Source organism: Nilaparvata lugens, chromosome 10, assembly GCF_014356525.2.
Source record: "Nilaparvata lugens isolate BPH chromosome 10, ASM1435652v1, whole genome shotgun sequence".
Taxonomy (NCBI): domain Eukaryota; kingdom Metazoa; phylum Arthropoda; class Insecta; order Hemiptera; family Delphacidae; genus Nilaparvata; species Nilaparvata lugens.
The window spans coordinates 38,373,368-38,395,089 of record NC_052513.1 but is presented as its reverse complement, the minus strand read 5'-3'; the positions used below and the strand labels follow the sequence as shown (position 1 = coordinate 38,395,089).

The window sequence follows — 21,722 nt, the reverse complement described above, 5'->3', positions numbered from 1 at the left end:
GTTGTTATAGTGAGGTCCACGTTATAATGGCAGTATTTGATTAGCATTGATGTTGCTATCCTTATCTATCATTCCACAAAGCAGATATAGCTATCACATTCTAGTTCCGCAATGTTGCCAGATCGTTTTTGAACAGTCAATATTACATAAGATGTACCAGTGTCAGTGTTACAACTAGTTCAATCTATATATATATAAAAGCGAAATGGCACTCACTCACTGACTGACTGACTCACTCACTCACTCACTCACTCGCAGAACTAAAAATCTACCGGACCAGCCCTTTAGAGGAGCACTAAGAAATCTCTTGGCAATATTTTAACTCTAAGGGTTGTTTTTAAGGGTTAAAGTTCGTCTTTTAGCATGTATATTCTTCTTCTCCCAATCTCTATTATAATTGAAATTTCCATATCATATGTTATTATAGAACTATAATCTAGATAGAGTACCTCTTCGAAACAGTTGTTAACTGGCAACTAAATTAATAATTTTGTCAGGTTAGCATTTAGTTGAGTTGACTTTGTTAGGTTGGCACCAAGTAGAAGATTTAAATGCATTTATCGCGGAAAAATTGATTGGGCACTGCTACTTCAATCCTGGGTATATTATATTACTAGCAGTCAGGCTCGCTTCGCTCGCCATATCCGTTTAGCCAGCCGTTTAGTCTGGACCCCCAACTGGATTGTCCTAACATATGATAAAAATGCAGGCGAGCGAAGCGAGCCTGCTGATCTCATTCTTCGACGATCCAGTCGGGGGTCCAGGGGGCGGAGCCCTCTGGCTAGACGGATATGGCGAGCGAAGCGAGCCTGACGGCTAGTAATAAACTATTTGCAAACCATAGGAAGTGAACAGTAAACCCCAGAGTCGGCGGATCATGCCAGCAGCCCAACATCAAAGAAAGACATTAGGTTAAAGTAAAATTCGGTATTTGATAGAGCCAAGAAAAATTCATTTAAAGTTCATGAACTATTGGAAGTAGCGCTACTCCATAATAAAATGTTTCACTCGACGTTTTGAAATATTTCGAAGTTATTAATTTTGCGAAGAGAATATGTTGATGAAGAAAATGTAGAAATTTGATGATGCAGATTACCGAAATTAAGTAGAATACATTACTATTCATGGTCGTTGTATCCTCCTATGTAGGTAGTAATATTGGGTTAGCCCAGTTTACATAAATTCCATGATCCAGAAGTTAAATTCGTTGTAATAAGCTAGGTAGTGTAGTTGTGCTTTAATTCATCTTCAAGGTATTCATATTTAAAGTAAAATCAAAAAACCCAACTGGGTTAAAAAATACTCTATCAATTATCGAATTTTAACTAATTTCTTTCTTTGATGTTGGGCTGTTGGCATGATCCACCGATTCTGGGGTTCACTGCAGACTTCCTATGGTTTACAGTTAGTTTATTATTAAACTAGTTGTAACATCAGCTATCCCCTATAGCAGGCAGTGGCAAGGCAGAGAATCGGCAAAACTATCTGTCATCCTCGCATGCTTGAGTCCGGTGGAGGAAGCCATTTTTAATTCAACTACCGCTAGCACTTGTTGGGACGCAATTTTGCACAATCAAACTATTATTATAACTTCTACGTTGTCTTTAAGGGATTCAAATAACTGAAAAGTTAAGAAAAGACTATTCATAGATAGCAAAAGTCTGTCAAAATTCCAAAATTGAAGCACTATCTATTGCAAAAACCTTACTACACATTTCGAAATGACATATTGTCCAAGAACATATTGAATGAAAAAGACTACGAGATTGTCAAAAACCACAGATTAATTGATACTTAGAAAGACCGGTTTCGGTTATTACACCATTGTCAATCTCTGATAAACTCTATGGGTGAGATTGGCAATGGTGTAATAACAGAAACTGGTCTTTCTAAGTATCAATAAATCTGTGGTTTTTGACAATTTCTTAGTCTTTTTCATTCAATATGAATAATTACCACAATATCAACTTCTCAACTACACAAAAAGTCCAAGAACATACTCTTCAGCATTTGAGATAGCCCTTTTGAGGTTCAAGTGCTATGATCAGTTGATCATATTTTTGTTACCCCACTGCAGCATATTATGGGTGAAGCAATAATTTGACAATTCCTCAGTCAATAGACGGGCGAAGAATAAAAAAAACTAGTTTTAAATACTGCAAATATTTTCCTTTGAAACAACACTAATTTCTATATCTGCAATCAGGTTCCTCGAACCTTGCAGGTACTTCCCGTTTTTAATATAGTTATGTATAATCCTATTTTTCTTTTTTTCTTTTTATATTGTATTTTACTTTGTCTTCTATAACCATTTTTGTCATTGTAATTATGTTTATGTATTAAACATAACATAATGTATTATGTCCTTTTTGAAACACTATATATATTGCATATCAAGTTTTTTAATCTCAAGCAACCAACAGTATTGAGAAAAATACTCACATATAAGTGAAATCTTCACTGCCCTCCGAATCACTTCCCCCAACCGAATCCAATCTACGCGTGCGTACAAGATGCGCTGGTAGCTGCTGGTTGGATGACGTCATCATTACCCCACTTGACATGCGCGCCTGCTGAGATGACGTCATCATGGTGCTGGCACCGCCCCCAATTCGCGCCAGTGGCGGAATGGGGGAGCTGCCCGCCGTGCTGCCTCCCAAACTGCTGCCGCCCGAGGCACAGCGAACGGTTTCGAAGACTTTGCGGTAGCTCGGCCTGAGAAGAAAACAAACAAATCACCATTGAAATCACAAAATTATCTCTTTTAGAATGGCGTGTCTAACCATTACCACCTAGATTCATGAAGCCATAGGCTGTGACGTCATCAGTACCCAATAAAATTATCCAATCAGAAAACTGATTGTAATCAGGTGAATTAAAAATCTAAATTAGCAGATTTCTGTTTGGATAATTCAATTGACTATTTATGATATTAATTAGCCTGGCGCTAAATAACTAGCTTTGTGAATTTATTTAGGTGGTAGTGTCCAAACGAGTTGGCAGTGTGATGAGCATAGCCCTACTTTGGACAATTGTCTGTTCTGGGAGCTGAGAAACAATGTAAAGAATCTCATGTACGAGAGTGAATCTTCAAATCAAATCAAATCAAATAAGCTTTATTCCTCAAAAATATACATTACAGGAAATTAAACACACTTCTTGGTGCAGCAACACCGATTCACAGTAACAATCCAAACATCTTTCTCATATACTAATGAATTATTACAGTACCTCTCTAGTGTCAACTAACGCATTGTGAATTATTCTAAAAGTTCAGTAATAATTATTAACAACAGAATTTATTGATTCATCACTACTTTAACACGCATACAAGCGCACACTTCTTTTTATTGAAATTAGTAAACAATATTGTATTTGTTTTTTGGGATGTATTTGCTTGTTTATTACTTTTGAATAAAGAATATTGTTGACTCTCCTTTTGATAGACTAGGTGCCGGTTGCACAAAAGCCGTTCAAGTTTCAATCGTGATTAATTCCACAAGAACCAATCAGAGAAGCTGTCTTTTCAAAAAAGCCTTCTCTGATTGGTTCTCGTGGAATTGATCACGGTTATAAAATTTAACCGACATTCGTGCAACCGGGCCTACAGATTTAGGAAGAGAAGAAGATTTGGGCCAGTGCCTGTTTCTTCTTTCCAATATAACAACTCTGTTTTATTATGAGTAAGTTTGAGCTTCTTTTCAAGTTTTAAAATGTTCAATTATTAATAGCCTACAGTATTTTCCAGTTATCAGTGATGATTTAGTAAAGCATTCTTATTTAATTTGGTTTTCAATTTTTTTAAATTCTAAATTCCTAGTTTATATTATATTTTGGACTCAAAATTGGACAAAAATCATGAAGTGATAAACATAACCTATTTTTGGACAATTTCTATCTAAATTTGGGAAAGGACAGTTTTGGGCTTTAAGCCTGTTGTTCCTCTTCCCAATCATTCATAGTTGAGAATAATATTGCATGTATCAATGTATCAAATAAATAAATAAATATTGTAATGGTTTTGATGTGATGAGTATGATTATAAATTATTCTGAGAAGTGAGCGCCTTCACTCTGACCGTATAGATATCGAGGCACCGAGCTTCGCTCGTTATTTTTATCTATTGATAAACAGAACACAATTCTCTAAAATGATCGTGTTTATATTTCATAGCTGGGCTATATGCATAGCCACCTCTAATACAAGGCCCCGGCCTACGATATTGCAACGTCGCAGTGTAGGCCTAGAATCTAATACATGATTGGTGAAAAAGATTTTAAAAAATATCAGCTGATCTTTTTCACCAATCATGTATTAGATTATAGGTCTACTCTGCGACGTTGCAATATCGTAGGCCGGGGCCTTGTATTAGAGGTGAAACAGATTTAAAAAAACACCAGCTGATCTTTTTCACCAATCATGTATTAGATTCTAGGTCTACTCTGCGACGTTGCAATATCGTAGGCCGGGGCCTTGTATTAGAGGTGGCTATGCTATATGACATCACTTATGAATTTCGGGGATGCGATATTTTGATTTTTCACATACTCACTCGCTCACTCACTTTTTTATATCCACAGCTGTTTCAGCCAAGGATGAATTATACTTTTAATGTCGTTCAGCGAGTTTTCCCAAGGATGAGACCTAGTGCAGTCGAATTTTTATATCATAAACTTACTATGTTACAAATTTCGTGGAAATCGTTAGAGCCGTTTTCGAGATCCGTTGAGCATAAATAACCAGATATAAATATATATAAATACAGAAATTGCTCGCTTAATATGATAGGATACAGCGAGCCGCTTGGCACACCACTTGACCAGTGACTTGGCGAGAGTGCGGAGCTGGCATAAGAGATGAATCAATATTAAAATGAATAAAAATAATATTATTATAAAATTTGAATTATTATTAATTAATCACATTAATTCAAATTCAACTATTTGTACTATTTTCAATTTTACTTCCAACTTACACGGATCCACTAGCCCCTATCCCAGAATCGAGGCTCAACTCGGAGAACAACGAACACTCCAATTCAGACGCGAGCGAGTCATGCTGCAACATGGTGCTGGCCTGACACGTGATAGGGGCCGCCACGTGCGAGTGCAGCGATGGAAACAGGGGGCCTCCCCTCGCCTGGGGCGTGCCCCGTTTCCGTTGTCGTTTCAGGCCCTCTTGCGCCTCCTGCAGCAGACTGAGCACCTCCTGGTAGCGGTCCTTCACATCGGCCAACTCGCTGGCTAGCTCCGACTGGGTTTCACGTGAGATGGTCACCATACAGGAAAGTTCTTCGTTTTCTTTCGTCACCTATGAGAAACATATTTTCCAATATTTTTAACTCAAAATTGGACAAAAATCATGAAGTGTAAACTTTGTGATTCATGTCAGTATATTCCAGATTCATCTCTTCCTCATAATTTTTCCACAGAAATATCTAGAATTTATTCTCACTACCTATTTTTGGACAATTTCTATCTAAATTTGGGAAAGGAACAGTTTTGGGCTTTAACCCTATTGTTCCTTTCCCAATCATTCATAATTCAGAATGATATTGTATGTATCAATGTATAAATAAATGAACATAGTAAAAAATGTTAATTATCAACCTAAAAAAACACTGAAACAGGCCCAAGTATTATAAATACGACTCAGAATGAAGATTCAAATTCAAATTTATTTGTTCCTTATACAATTTAATACACACAACAAGTAGTCCGACACTCAAGTAGGTAGACAACTTTAAAGGTCATGCCAGTCACCAACCAATAATATCAAATACAGAGTGTTTCAGAGAAACAGGACATTTTGAAAGTTGAATAATTTCAAGTAAAACAAATCTTAAAATAAAGTTTTTCATATCATTCAATAGTAAAAATGATGCCATTTTAGAATAAATAATACCATAACATTTATTTTTTGAAGATGACATCTTGCAGGTGTATCTCTTTCCTACACAAACATTCCTGTAGTCTCTTCATCACATTGTCCATGGTTTGACGTAACATTACAACTGGAATTTGAAATCGCTTCTCGAATCATGGCTTTCAATTCTTCCGTTGTCGCAGAATTGAAAGCCAAGATTCGAGAAGCGATTTCAAATTCCAGTTGGTATGTTACGTCAAACCATGCATGGACAATGTGATGAAGAGACTACAGGATGTTTGCGTAGAAAAGAGATACACCTGCAAGATGTCATCTTCAAAAATAAATGATACGGAATTATTTATTCTAAAATGCCATTATTTTTACTATTGAATGATATGAAAAACGTTATTTAAATATTTGTTTTAGTTGAAATTATTCAACTTTCAAAATTTCCAGTTTCTCTGAAACACTCTGTATAATTTAATTTATTGTGTAATAAATTATACCTAATTATCACTAAGTTTAGTTTATTGTGTAATAAATTATTTATTGTGTATAAATTATAGTGTAATAATTATATTGTGTAATAAATTATTGTATTGTATTGTTTACTATAATTTTGTTAATAAAGGTTGTTTTACTACTACTATACAACAATTATTAGCAGTAGCTACAAAAGAACTTAGAACTCACAAGACTAATGACTGATCTTGAGCTTGAGTTAAGTCAGCGTAGTGCTTCGTTTTCCTTGATAACATTTTATCGCTTGTCAAGTGAAATTTTCAATATTTCTTACACTTTTGATAGTTTTTTGTACAGTTTCGTGATCAAAAGTAAATAGATGTGACGAATTCAGAATTTTAGTTGATACATTTCTGAACATGGGACTGTATGTTAAAAAAAATCATAAACTCTACATCACCTCTAGACTAAATTGAGGTTCAAACTAGTTTTGGGTGAATGCCTGTAATTTAGGCTCAACTCACACTTACGCGACTCTGGTCGAGAAGAGACTCGACTCTAGTCGAGAGCATGTGTTTTCAAATGGTGACAGTCGCGGAGACTAGAATCGACTGGTCTGAGTGTCACCATTTGGAAACACATGCTCTCGACTGGAGTCGAGTCTCTTCTCTACCTGAGTCGCGTAAGTGTGAGTTGATCTGAATTGTATGTATTGTCTATGAATGAATCTATAGTAAGATTTACGTTATAATATCAGTGGAAATGATAGGACAGCATAGTTGACAATTTCATTTCTCCACCGCCATCTATAGTAGATAACTGTGATTCAAGTTATCAAAATTCAAAATTTTCAAATCATTATTCCTGGGCCGAAAATTAAGTGACGAAGCAGTACATAAGCTCAACTTTTGGACAACATCAACATTTTATCAAAATTTTTGGAGAGAAATAGTACAGGCTCAGCCTATTTTTTCCTCCAATGACATAATTGTATTATGATTATAGTGTTTTATACAATAAATGAATGAATGAATGAAGTCATCCCGGTATATCTGATATATATATATATTTAAATCACGAATCTCACAATAGATAAACATAATTTAAACTGATTTATCAATAGTTTTAATGAATAGTTACCCCAGTCAACTTCTGTTCGGCTACAGTAAGTCGCTCCTGAAGGCTGTCAGCCAACGTCTTGTACTGCAGGCTCTGGTCTCTCCATTTGTCCGCGTCAGACGCCACGCTACTCAGGTCACCTCTCACTAGCGACAGTTGGGCGCTTAGGTCACTCATCAACCTGAGAACACAAAATCAATCATTAGATAAATGAGGAATTTGAGATAAAACACATTACGGAATAGATTGAAGCATATTACCAACTTGTATATAAGTTTATGTAGTATGTGAGTTTGTATGTTTTCCAACTTGTATGTAAGAGTACATAGAGAAAACTGTCCCATAATGTTCCCACAACAATGCTCCAATTGCACAATAATTGGAGAATGCACAACAATTAAATAAAGGAGGAATATGAGATAAAACTCATTACGGAATAGATTGAAGCATATTACCAACTTGTTTCTAAGTTTATGTAGTATGTAGGTTTGTATGTTTTCCAACTTGAATGTAAGAATAAACTGTAAGAGAAAACTGTCCCATAATGTTCCCACAACAATGCAACTGTCCAGCTCTAGAGAGGGTACAGAAAGTGAGGTATCTAGGGATAACATGTGATCCTCATGAGTTGGAAACACCATATCAATGATAAATGCCAAAATCTGAAATATATCTTATTTTCAATATTAATAAATATTAAATAATAAAAATATGATACGATTGATATATTTTGCCTATGCACAGTCCGTGCTCCAATATGGAATCTTGATTTGGGGTGGGGCTTTCAACTGTCATTTCAATTTAATGTTTATTGTCCAAAAACATATACTTAGAGCTGCCTTTGGGTAAGCCTTGGCTGTATCCCAGTGCCGAGCTTTTCTAAGAAATGAGCGTTCTCACTCTAAAACAGCTTTATGTCAAGAGCTTAATCCTATTCATAATAAGAATTAGATATCAATAATATCTAAAATCAAAAATTAATAAGAATTCAGAATCATTTTACCACCCACCCAAATCCATACAATATCCGAAGCCTAAGAGTAGAATGTCCCCGAACTGATCTATCCATTTGCAGAAAACAATATATAATTGTAATAGAATTTCACAAAATTTCATCACATCCAGACCGGTTGGACATGTCAAAAAACGTATAGAAAATTGGATCCGCACCGATCTGAACTCTGTCATGTCTCTCATTAACCGAGCTCAACACTTATATTTTTCTATTACCATTAATTGTATCTTCATGCTTTTATCAAGTCTTCTTCTTCTGCACAACCTCATATCTTCTTTCGTACTACCACATTATCATATCAAATATTCAAGTTTTACATTGTTATACTATGGAAATCTTCGAGTATATCTCCAGTCTAAGAATGTTTTTGCTAAAAATTTATGTAAAAATCTTCAACACTCGGCCTCTGCGCACAGGTTTTTCTACATTGCAGGGACCCTCATAAATATGATTACTAATTATAATACCTACTGTATATATAACTATCAAGTGATGTTTATACTTTAAGTTTTAAACTTTGTAATTATCATTAAGGATAAATAAATTTGAATTTGATATGGAGAGAAGGGGGGTAGACAAACAATGAAGAGAGGAAAACTTACATAAATACAGCCCTAAGGACCATATGTACCTTCTACGTTCAACGCTAAACCACGTTTACTTGTAGATATGGTTGCATTTATCATAATGTATTTCATTCGGGGTTTAAACAAACAGCTGACATTTCTCTGTTTAAACCGAGTACCTGCATAAGGTATTAAGAGTTACAAGTCCAATGCCTGAGAAATGCATTGACATGACATGAGGAATGCATGCCCAAAAACGATGAGAATATTACTTTGGATGAGATACTTCAGTATCACAACACACAAAAAAAGGGGAATATCTTCAAAAATAGCCTAGAAACTAGTAAATAAACTAGTGATCCCCTTTCGGGCTCGAGAAGTCGCTCATAACGCCGCTGATATTCTGTCAGCTGTTCTACTGAAATTCCTGTTGGATTCGATTTACAATATTCCATATACTGAAAAGTGGACTCAAATCAATTCAAGTGGATAGCATATAACCTATAATTTTTATTCATTTATAACTCTACCTTCATTGTATTATCATTCATCCCAACATAATCACCTAGGCTTAAAATATTCTAGAAAGTCGCCTTTGTAAAATAATAAATATTACTTTCAAATTATTTTTTCTTACTCGTAATTATTGATTGTATATATTTTATAGCATAACCTAATTGCAATTAAATATTCTGGTAGTTCAGTGAAACTTGATAGCCTGCAAACAATATGGCAACGGTGTGGAACTAGAAATGATAGACAGCTATCTGTCAAATTACATACAAGATCAAATCGAATGCTATTATTCAATATATCTATCATATTCAATGATATCACTTACATGACAATTATACAAATGCTATTACATATCATTCAATACAATACTGCTTGCTTAAGGGAAATCTTGTCTGCAAACAGAAGTGAAATACAAGGATAACATGAGCCAATGTTGATCAGTTGTTGACTTTATAACATGAGCCTCACTATAGTATTCAACCTGCGAGAGATATGTATCGTATTATGTGCTGTAAGCCTCTATATGTTGTTGTGATTTTTCTATTAATGTAAATAAATAAATAAATACATAAATAAGAACAGAATTAGAAAAGTTCTGAAATCTTTTCTGCATCGTTGTCAAAAACATCTGTATAGTACAGCTTCACTACAGCCCGAGTTGCAAGCTACAAACCCCACTTTCGGGTGGCCCTTATTTAATCCTAGGAGGGCGAAGTTAGGGCACAGCCGACCCTCTCTTACACTTAACCCTCCAATACAATAACTACTTCACAAGCTAAAAGAATAGTGGTTCGAAGTAGTGGTTATAAAATCAACCTTCAACATTCAAAATTTTAAATCATCATTCCTGGACCGAAAATCAAGTAACGAAGCAGTGTGTTATTACATAACCTTATCTTTTGGACAACATTAACATTTTATCAAAATTTTTGGAGAGAAATAGTACAGGCTCAGCCTAGTTTTTCCTCCAATGTCATAATTGTATTATGATTATAGAATTTTATACAATAAATGAATGAATGAAGTACACAGCTTCACAGAGTGTCAAGCTACAAAAGCCACTTTCTAGTGGTTCGGAGTCCACCCACCTTTTCTCCTGCTCCTCACACTCATCTGTGGCGGCCGCCAGTTGACATGCCTCCTTTCTGAGTGAGACGTTCTCCTCCTCCAGGCGACTGATGCGGTGTTGCAGCATCTCAAAGTTGATCTGGCCACTGCCCACTGGCGTACCTATCACACAACACAAAACACAATGCATTAATACTAAACTAAACACTGAAAATAACACCACAAAAAAAATCAATGCATCAATACTAAACTAAACATTGAAAATAACACCACAAAAAACAATCAATGCATCAATACTAAACTAAACATCGAAGACATTGAAGAAGACGCCATATGTTTTGCAACAACTTCAAGTTAATCGGACAATGTTCACTGGCATACCTAAAGGTGCGTAAAGAGTTAGGCTTAAATCACACTTACGCGACTCAAGTCGAGAAGAGACTACGAATCTAATTTCAGCTATGTGAAACATATGTGACTAACCGTGACTAGTCTTGTCTTGACTAATCTGTGTGTGACCAGCCTAAGAGTGGGTTAGTCAAGACAAGACTAGTCACGATCAGTCACAATAATTCACATAGTTGCTTATGAAGCAACACACACCGATTAGCCATTGCAATTAGACATGTCTTCATAAGCAACTATGTGTAACATTGTGACTAACCGTGACTAGTCTTGTCTTGACTAATCGGTATGTGACCAGCCTAAGAGTGGGTTAGTCAAGACAAGACTAGTCACGATCAGTCACAATACTTCATTTAGTTGCTTATGAAGCAACACACACCGATTAGCCATTGCAATTAGACATATCTTCATAAGCAACTATGTGAAACATTGTGACTAACCGTGACTAGTCTTGTCTTGACTAATCGGTGTGTGACTAGCCTAAGGGTGGGTTAGTCAAGACAAGACTAGTCACGATTAGTCACAATAATTCACATAGTTGCTTAATATGAAGCAACACACACCGATTAGTCATTGCAATTAGACATGTCTTCATAAGCAACTATGTGAATTATTGTGACTAACCGTGACTAGTCTTGTCTTTACTAATCGGTGTGTGACCAGCCTAAGGGGGTGGGTTAGTCAAGACAAGACTAGTCACGATTAGTCACAATAATTCACATAGTTGCTTATGAAGCAACACACACCGATCAGTCATTGCAATTAGACATGTCTTCATAAGCAACTATGTGAAGTATTGTGACTAAACGAGTCTTGCCTTGTCTTGACTATTTGGCGTGTGCCTAGCCTAAGTGTGTAAGCACTTCAACGCACAACACAGCACAACACAATGCATTAATACAACACATGTGTGTATACAAACATGTTTTAAATATGTTCGTGTTTTTCTCAGAGAGAAGAAGAACAAATCATGCACTCAACACAACCATTCCACACGTAAACTTATTTTCAAGGAGTATGTTCCATGTTCCATCAGCAACTCTACATTTCCACCTCATGATCGCTTCCCAAACTGCACCAGCTCACACAAGCCACAGCCTAGTGGATACTACCTTATGTAGTGAATTTTACCTTATATAGTCAATACTACTTTATAGTGAATAATATTTCACAGTTGAAATGAATATATTGTTGTAGCTAGTAAATACTTCAAGTGTGCTGATACTGTATAGGATCAGGAAACGCGGCTTGCGTCTACAGAAAGTGAGTTTGCACTAGATAAAAAATCTGGTGTGGCGCACTCACACAACTTTCCTTGCCATTATGAAAATTGATCACCTGACGCTAGTGTTCACGCGCATCTCAAGTCTACTATTAAAGATCTGAGCCAGCTGGTGACAGGATAATAACGCTGGAGACACACGAGGTCTGCTATCTCCTCATAGTGAATGATTTAATAGAATCAACAGTTTGCAATATTGAAAATCACATTTTCTCGAATTTCGAGCTTATTTTCAATTTTAGGTGAAACTGTTACTGAATATTAATTGTACAGATTTTCATGCTCAATCTTTTCCAATTGATTTTTTTTTTAAATTGTACCCGAAGCCTGATAATAGGGAATCTGAAATCCATCTTTGCATAGATGGGGCGGAGCTCGTGAGATGTTTACAGATATGGGACTTGTGGCAGAGAGCTTATCAATTTTAGGTATAAATTTGATCAAAATCGTTGAAGCCGTTTTCGAGAAAATCGCGAAAAACCATGTTTTAGTCAACATTTTCGCCATTTTTGCCGCCATCTTAAATTGCATTTAATCGAAATTGTTCGTGTCGGATCCTTATAGTGTAAGGACCTTAAGTTCAAAATTTCAAGTCATTCCGTTAATTGGGAGATGAGATATCGTGAACACACACACACACACACACACACACCACACACACACACACACACACACACACACACACACACACACAAACACACACACACACAGACCAATACTCAAAAACCACTTTTTTTGGACTCAGGGGACCTTGAAACGTATAGAAATTTGGAAATTGAGGTACCTTAATTTTTTTGGAAAGCAATCCTTTCCTTACCTATGGTAATAGGGCAAGGGAAGTAAAAATAGCTTAAGAAGGTATCCCATGGTTTGTAGACTTGACTTGTTGCTTAGTATATTGCATGTGGCAATTGGAAGGGATGTAGTGAGCTTCACTTCAACTGTGTCAGTATTCCTCATAAATAGCACCAATGCTACCAATTCAACGTCTACTGACAGTTTGACGAGAATCTCACAGTAGACAACTCACGCAATAGCCCACTTTACACCACTCGTATTCTCAAAAAGCATTCACTTTGAGAAGTAAGTCAACTTCAACTACTTGCCAATAGCATGTTCATCCCCTAACTGCTATAGAACACTCAGTGGAAGAATGTCTCACGTTGTTTCCCAAGCTTCAAATCTACTTTCCTCTCTAGCATATACATCGATTTCCCATCATCATTCCTAATTTTTCTACAATTTTAACGCATGATCAACTGCGGTAGCCAGTACACAACTGACCACTTGAAAGTACTTACATTCACACAATATTTAAAAAAATATTGAAAGTGTTAATCGATGAATGTTTGTATACCGTACATGACTATTTTCGAATAGATTGGAATCGTTTCATGTGATTCATATATTTTATTGTATTGTACTGATACTGATCTTAGTGCTTTTGACTCACTTTAGTGTTAAAAAATTGAACCAAAACCATACCTCCCTAACCTTTCCTTATCAAATCAAATCAATTCAAAATTTTTATTCACAATACAAACAGTTGAGGGTCCTGCCAAACCCAAAGGTTTTTCGGCGGGTGCCCAGTTACAGAAAAAAAAATGAAATACAAAAGATAAATAAACTTAGACAAAATAAATATTACACTTCAAAGATTTCAAGTAACAAATGAAAGAAAACTAATACAAAATGCAAAAATAAAATAAGAAATATACATCAGATTTTGACACAGAATTAATAAAAAAAGGGAAACCTTTAAAATCTAATTGAACAGATTTTGATACAGAATTAATAAAAAAAGGGAAAAACCTTTAAAATCTTTATACCTTTAAAATCTAATTGAACAGAGCAGAGCCTCTTAGGTATGTTTGCTTCTATTAATGTTGTTATACCTCAAGAGACAACCAAGTTGTACAAGGGACAATCAAGTCTTTGAAAGGGTATGAAATGATAAGGAGAGAATGAGTTCAATAAAGTTGATGGGACGAAAGATTAGAGAAAATAGGTATGTCATAGCGGTAATCATGAGATATCCAGCAAAAATAATTATTCCGATTAGTGAGGTCCACGTTATTAATGGCAGTGTTTGATTAGCAATGGTATTGCTATCCTTGTCTATCATTCAACAAAGCGGATTGCGCTATCTCTCGCTCTGTTGCCAGATCGTCTTTAACAATGTAGAATTAATAATTAATTAACAAAATATTTCATCTTAATTATGAAAATTCATTATGAAATTTAATTTCTTGCTTAATAAAATATAATTTATTATTTTAAACGAGAATGAACAGTTAATATTACATCAATAAACCTGTATCAGCTACCGTCTATAGAAGCATTGACAAGACAGAAGATCGGCAACGTTTTTCTCCTATCTTTCTCCACTGCCATTATAACGTGGACCTCATTATAGGTAGAGCCTTTTGGTCATGTTTATAAACTATAGTGGGGTCCACGTTATAATGACAGTGAATAAAGATAGAAGAATAGCGATGCCGATTCTCTTAATCAAATTTCTACACTGTCAAAACATAATTATTGGCACCGTTGTGGACCTAGAAAAGGATAGTACTACCGGCTTTGTCGAAAGATATACAAGGATAGCACCAAAGTTGATCAAATACTGTCATTATAACGTGGACCTCACTATAGATAGTTCTGAGGCACTCCCATTCAAAACAGCGGATTTTAAACTTTTGTTTTCAGTGTTGCTAATTCGTTGGGCATGACATTTATTTTATTTGAGGTGGCTGTGGTAAAATTATTCCTGTGTTAGACTCTGTAGAACAGTCACCTATGATAAAGTTCATGCCCAACGAGTAGACAAAACTTACAACACCGTTGATTATGAAGCAATTACTGTAGAAGATGTAGATAGAAAATACGATCGTTTTTTCCTTCTAGATTTATTTTTCTACAAGATACTCACTGGCCTCAGATCCGAACTCTTCTACATCGTTTGTGAGTATATGAATGAATGAACTCATGAATGAATGAATGAATGGAAAATTACTCACTGGCCTCAGATCCGAACTCTTCTACATCGTTTGTGAGTATATGAATGAATGAACTCATGAATGAATGAATGAATGGAAAATTACTCACTGGCCTCGGATCCAAACTCCTCGACATCGTTGGTGAGTATCTGGATGAGCTCTGTCTTCTTGGTGAGCTCATGCGCCAACTGGGTGATTTTCTCGTTGGCAGTGCGCAGCTCTGTCTCCAGTGAGGCCACATTGCTCTCCAACTTTTGGTTGTGCGCTAGCAGCTCTTTGCCAATGCGAGCGGTTAATTCGATGTCCTTCTCTTTCTGAAAAAAACAAACACACAAAATTAGGAATTAATCAATCAAAATTGACTACAGATGTAAGACTGAAATATAGTGAAGAGATAGTAAACATAGATAAGAAGATAGTGAAGATAGTGATAAATAAATATAGTAAAAAGGATATGAGTAATAAAATTAACTGCAGATAAAATGAGTGGTAGATTGAACGATTATTTCATTTTTGTTTTATTGATATAATTTGACAATAGTTTCCAGGTTCAAGCCTATTGAAACAAAACTCATTTAACAGTAAAAATGTAAAGAAAACAACAAAATCTTATACCTAGAGAAACATATTTATATTTATTTATTTATTAGTGGACAAAATCACAAATCATATAAATATGATTAGGAAGGAACAACAGGCTTGGCCCAAATCTATTCCATTCCCCAATTTTGATAAATTAATAAAATGTCCAAAAAATAGGTTATGTTTCTACTGTAAAACGTTCAAGTTCAATTTTCGTCCAAAAAATATAATCTATACTAGACAATATAAAACATCAATCTATACTAGATAAAGGATGGGATTGGCTTATACCGGGTGACCCAGAATAACGGGAAAATTTAAAACGCCATAAAGCATTAGTGGGAAGGGCAAAAATGATTCTATTCAAACTAATGTAAAGTTCAAGACTTGCCATTTGAGAATTATTAATAACATCTATCACTTTTTGACAATTACTTCTTCAAGATGGCTTCCTCCTGCACGAATACACACTTGAAATCTGTGTTGAGATTCCTGAACGATTGCTGCAACATTTGAATTATAAACTCGTGTTTACGAGTTTGTGTTTCTTGAATAGTTCCAAATTTTCTCAAATAACTCAATATTATTCGTTAAAAGTGGCAATTGAGTGGAATATTTCTAATTAATTTATCAATTCAAGCCATCTAAGTTCAAAATTTATAGTTTTAATGTTTATTTTGGACCAAAATTTTATAAAAATTGTACCCGTGAAATTCTAACCTTATCTTGGACTTTGTCACCTATAAATTTGGAACAAAAATAGCACAAGGACTACCTTATTATTCTATCTTTCAATGTTATTACATTAGTGTCATTTGTATTTTAAATAAATAAATAAAATAAATTTCAGCTAGGATATTGTTAATTTCATTTTGAATTGTCTGTTATGATTCAACTACAGTTGTGAAAACGTTTGATTTGAAATAGCCCCACAAACAGCAAATCGCAGGTGGACAGATCATGGGACCAGGAAACGCAGATGTTGCAGCGATCAATGAGGAATCGTCAACACAGATTTCAAGAGTGTATTTGTGCAGGAGGAAGCCATCTTGAAGAAGTAATTGTCTAAAAGTGATTGGTGTTATTAATAATTCTCAAATGGCAAGTCTTGAACTTTACATTAGTTTGAATAAAATCATTTTTGCCCTTCCCAGTAGTGATTTATGGCTTTTTTTTAAAGTTCCCGTTATTCTTGTGTCACCCTATATGTACGGGTTACGAAATACAGGTTTCACACATCTTCACGTCTGAACTACTGAACTGATTAACTGGAAATTTTGCATATAGATTCTTAATTTACTGAGGATGGTTATAGGCTAATATTTTAATTTCAATTAATCAAATGAAAAGAATCTATTCGTGCATTCAACTGCCCTTGCGAAGCACGGGTAACTCCTGCTCGTAGTTAATAAACATATCCAGAATCGCTCTTCTAGGCTCATTTTCCTAGGAAGCTTGTCATTTCCTAATTCTATGTCTATTCCTATGCTCAAAAGGATTCCTATCTTCAAAAAGTTTTTTACAAGTTCATACTAGAATTTGAAAGAATTGAGATTTAATAAAAACATTTGAAAGATAGTCAACATTTTCAAACATGAAGAAAGCTGAAATTACCAAGCATTCTTTTCTCAGTAGAGGAAGTAAACGATTCAAGTCTTCAAGATAAGAAGGAAGAAGCCATCTGGAATTACGATGGCTCACATATAAACGCTATTTAGAAATTTAGAAGGGAAGAAGCTGATAAGATAGACACTCTGAATAAGATGCTTGTTTATGTAAAAGCTTCATCCATCTTAAAGCTGTAAAGCTGGATGCTATCTGAATGAATAAACATTTACATTTTACTTTAAATTTCCCTATTCATTTTCTTCAACTAAAACTTATCTTCCTCTTTAATTATCAATATTCTGTTCGCTTTTATTGACCGAGCGAAGTGAGGTCTAAGATTCAAGTCGACGGTTTGGCATTTCTCTTAATGTTTAAATGTTTAAATGTTGCGCATTTACGGCGAAACGCGGTAATAGATTTTCATGAAATTTGACAGGTATGTTCCTTCTTTAATTGCGCGTCGATGTATATACAAGGTTTTTGGAAGTTTTGCATTTCAAGGATGATATAAAAGGAAAAAGGAGCCTTCTTCATACGCCAATATTAGAGTAAAATTCAGACTATAGAATTATTCATCACAAATCAGCTGACAATTGATTACACAGATGTGTGGAGAAGCCAGTCTATTACTGTATTTCTATAATGTCTATAGTTTCAATCACGGTATATAGAAGAAGACGGTAGATGTCACGCGCATGTTTGTGCTAAATTTCCGGTGTAGCTGACGTCATTTTATATCCAATCATCTGTTTTTAGCAAATAGGTGTTGAAAACCTCGGTTGGTGGCGATGACGCAATCTAGCTGGCTGGCCACTGCGCACACATTTCATGACCACTACCGTTTTTATCTAAATACCGTGGTTTCAATCAGTTACTTGTGGATGAAAATACTGCGTGAGGTCTACTGTTCACATAACTACTAGTTCTATTCCGAAAGTGATGCACTTTTTCTTCTCTTCTTTCCAAACATATTCATCGTCTCCTGATCCTCTCTTCTCCTTCTTCTTCACCCTTTTCTTCTTCTTCTTCTTCTTCTTCTTCTTCTCATTTCTCTCTTCTTCTACTGTTCTCCTTCTTCAAGAAGAATAAGAGGCAAAGACAACTAGGCCAGAATAGAATTTACTAGTAACAATAAATAATCTTGTAATGAATGATGTTTAGACATGCAAAGACGAGACCCTCGTGCCAAATTAATTATCTCAAACCCATACTTCAGTCAATCACGTGCTCTTCCATCTACTTCTATCTATTCATCTTCCTTCACGACAATCTAATCAACTGCCAATATTCTTCTTCTCCTTCTCCTCCTCCTCATCCTCCATCCTTCTCCTCTCTTCTTCTACTACTACTTCTTCACCTCTTCGTCATCCATCTTCTCCTCCGATATTATCCACTCATCATCATTATCAGTTTCCTTTTCCTTCTTCATTCTCATTTTTCCCATTATCATGTTTTCTATTTTTTTAATCCTTTCTCTCTCCTCCTACGTCACCACCAACCAATTCCTCACACCTATATTCTTCTTTTTCTCTTCATTCTTCTTCTACTACTACCATTTTTTACTCTTTTTGATCTCATATAAAGACGTCATCTTCCTCTTCATAAACATATCCTGTCTTCTTTTCCTTCCTTCTTCTTCTTTTTTTTTATCAATCAATTCATTTATTTCACACGCACACCATAGAAAATAACAAAGAAAGATATAAAAATGTTGAATAAAATTGGACAAACCAAGGCATAAGCCCGATTGGTGTGTGTACTACTCCTAATAAAACAACTTAAAATACTTAGATGAGTAAGGCTTTCTTCTTCTTCTTCTTCTTCTTATGCTTCTCCCGTCTTCTTCTTTTCCCTCTTCTCTTTTTGTCTTCTCTTCTTATTTCTCTTATTCTTCGAGAGAAAATTTCTCTTGTATTGTGGTTCGTCATTGTAAGTGCTGTCATCTACCGACTACTGTGTCAAACAGCTTCGACCAATCACAAGCGAGAAAGATGCATGCAGTAGGCCTACACGCCCATTCTCGATTTTGATTGGTCGTCGCACAATGTAGAGGCCGCCATATTGTGGGTTCAACTCATTATTAAATAATAAGTTATTGAATAATAACTTATTAAATAATAATGTATTATAAAATAATAACTTATTATTTTTAAATAATATTCTTGCATTATTTTGCCTTTTTAATATTAACGTGTTGGCCAATACATAAATAATTTGAAGAATTCTAATAAATTTATTGTATAGTATCTAAAATTGATTATCCCACATGCATTCTTTCTCCCATTACTACATTTAGAAAATTTCTCCTACTTCTACCTTCTTCTCCTTCTTCTGTTTTCTTCTGCTTCCTCTTCTATTAATGTCGTTCTCTTCTAACTCCCTTCTTCTTTTTCTTCCACGTGTTTTACAATAACAAAACATCAAAGATAAGATTGATGAACATCAATAGTTGATAATAGTGGTATTTGTGCCGGTTGCACAAAAGCCGGTTAAATTTTAACCATGATTAATTCAGAGGATTCATTGAAAAGACGGCTTCTCTGATTGGTTTTCGTGAAATTAATAGCGGTTAAAATTTAACCGACTTTTGTGCAACCGGGCCTTTATCTTCTTTTAGCTTCTTCAACGAATTATGCAGAACTACAACTAATCAGAGAGAAGTTAGTACTTCTCTCTAGATCCTCCCTTATCTCTGATCTAACTTTCTGTATCTCTTGGTAGAGAGTTACTGGGAAGGATATTTTTAATATTCTTTCCAAAGAATGGACATTGATATGACCAAAGCTCCACCAATTTTTGTAGATGCATTACAATATTAATTATTCCAAATTGATTTTTTTTCATATCATTGTACAGTTCAATAATTATTTTCTTAGTTTATGTTATGTAAATTCATCTAAAACTTTGCTGTATTGTAAGCTATTGTATAAGTGCATAAGCCAGTATATATTGTAATCTACATAAATAAAGTACTCAATCAATCCAATACCGAAAAATCATCAAATTGCAGACAATAAAGCCTTATCTATTTATCGATCCCTCGAGTTTTGATGTTTCGTAATCATTTTTAGCTGAAGCTCAGAGCTACAGTAATATTTGCTTTACAATGACGATATTCCTTGAATGAAAGCGTCAGATTGTTGTCAGTTTGAAATGAATATTATTGTATTCTCCGATAAGCGAATCTCACTAAAGCTAAATCCTCTGATAAAATCTGTCTAGTTGATAAACATCAGGAGGTAGGTCAATGATCCTTAAATAAAGTAAAAATACTTGCAATAGCCAGATAAGTAAACTTCTTTTAGTACAACATTATCAAAAAGCTTAGTAAATTCTGTTCCTCATGAAGATTGGGTAGTGGGGAATTCTGTTTCCACAACTTGATAGCTTTGACTATATTTTCCAATACTACGATTGTTCCAAACTGTAATGTTTCTTCACAATAAAGAATCGATTGACATCATCTTACAGTGGTGTGATAAAATTTAATTGGATTTTCGTACAACTGATCCCAAGACTACAAAGGTTGATAATCAAATAATTGACCGAGGGAAGTGTGGTCTAAGATTCAAGTCGACGGTTTCGCATTTTTTTATGTTTATATTTTTGTTTGTATTTAAGTTTTTATGTCCTGCATTTACAGCGAAACGCAGCAATAGATTTTTATGAAATTTGACAGATATGCTCCTTTTTGAATTTCGCGTCGACGTATACATAAGGTTTTTTGTAATTTTGCATTTTAAGGATGATGCAAAAGGAAAAAGAGTCCTTCGAACGCCAATATTGCCGTAAAAATCAGACTTTAGAATTATACATCATAAATCAGCTGTCGAGTGGATTATAAATTGTATGCAATGACGCATGCAATTCAATATCTCAATGTAACTTGGTGAAGAAACAACTGTTGTGTGGACTATTAATTGCACACAGTGAGGCATGCAATTGATAACTTGAAGTAGCTTAGTATTTTTTCCCGACTTTTCTCTGCTTTCAACTCGGTAAGCTTTTGATGATAGTAGCATAGCTGTTCACATCAAATTATTAGCATTGTCGAAACAACAACCCAAACAGCCATTAGTCGTTCATACACCGATATCTCGCCAACAGAACAGAATTTACTCTGATGGACAGTATTAGAGGAGACTGTGGTTTATAACTACGCGAGGTCTACTGTTCACTGAACTACTAGTATTATTGATTATAGAACTACTACTTTGCCCGCCGCAAAGTAG

At 35.0% G+C, this 21,722-nt stretch overlaps 1 protein-coding gene across 6 annotated transcripts in view; it reads right to left on the bottom strand.

The window, feature by feature from the left end:
• The window catches only part of LOC111060655 (trafficking kinesin-binding protein milt), a 151,810-nt gene that overhangs the window by 6,897 nt on the left and 123,191 nt on the right, over positions 1 to 21,722 (bottom strand). For all 6 annotated transcript variants that reach the window (XM_039436810.1, XM_039436815.1, XM_039436809.1 and 3 more), the window contains 5 exons: positions 15,410 to 15,614; positions 10,635 to 10,776; positions 7,471 to 7,630; positions 4,976 to 5,310; positions 2,443 to 2,715 (listed from right to left, as the gene is read on the bottom strand). In XM_039436810.1, coding sequence (XP_039292744.1) covers positions 2,443 to 2,715; positions 4,976 to 5,310; positions 7,471 to 7,630; positions 10,635 to 10,776; positions 15,410 to 15,614 — 1,115 coding nt within the window. The remainder of the gene's footprint in view (positions 1 to 2,442; positions 2,716 to 4,975; positions 5,311 to 7,470; positions 7,631 to 10,634; positions 10,777 to 15,409; positions 15,615 to 21,722) is intronic.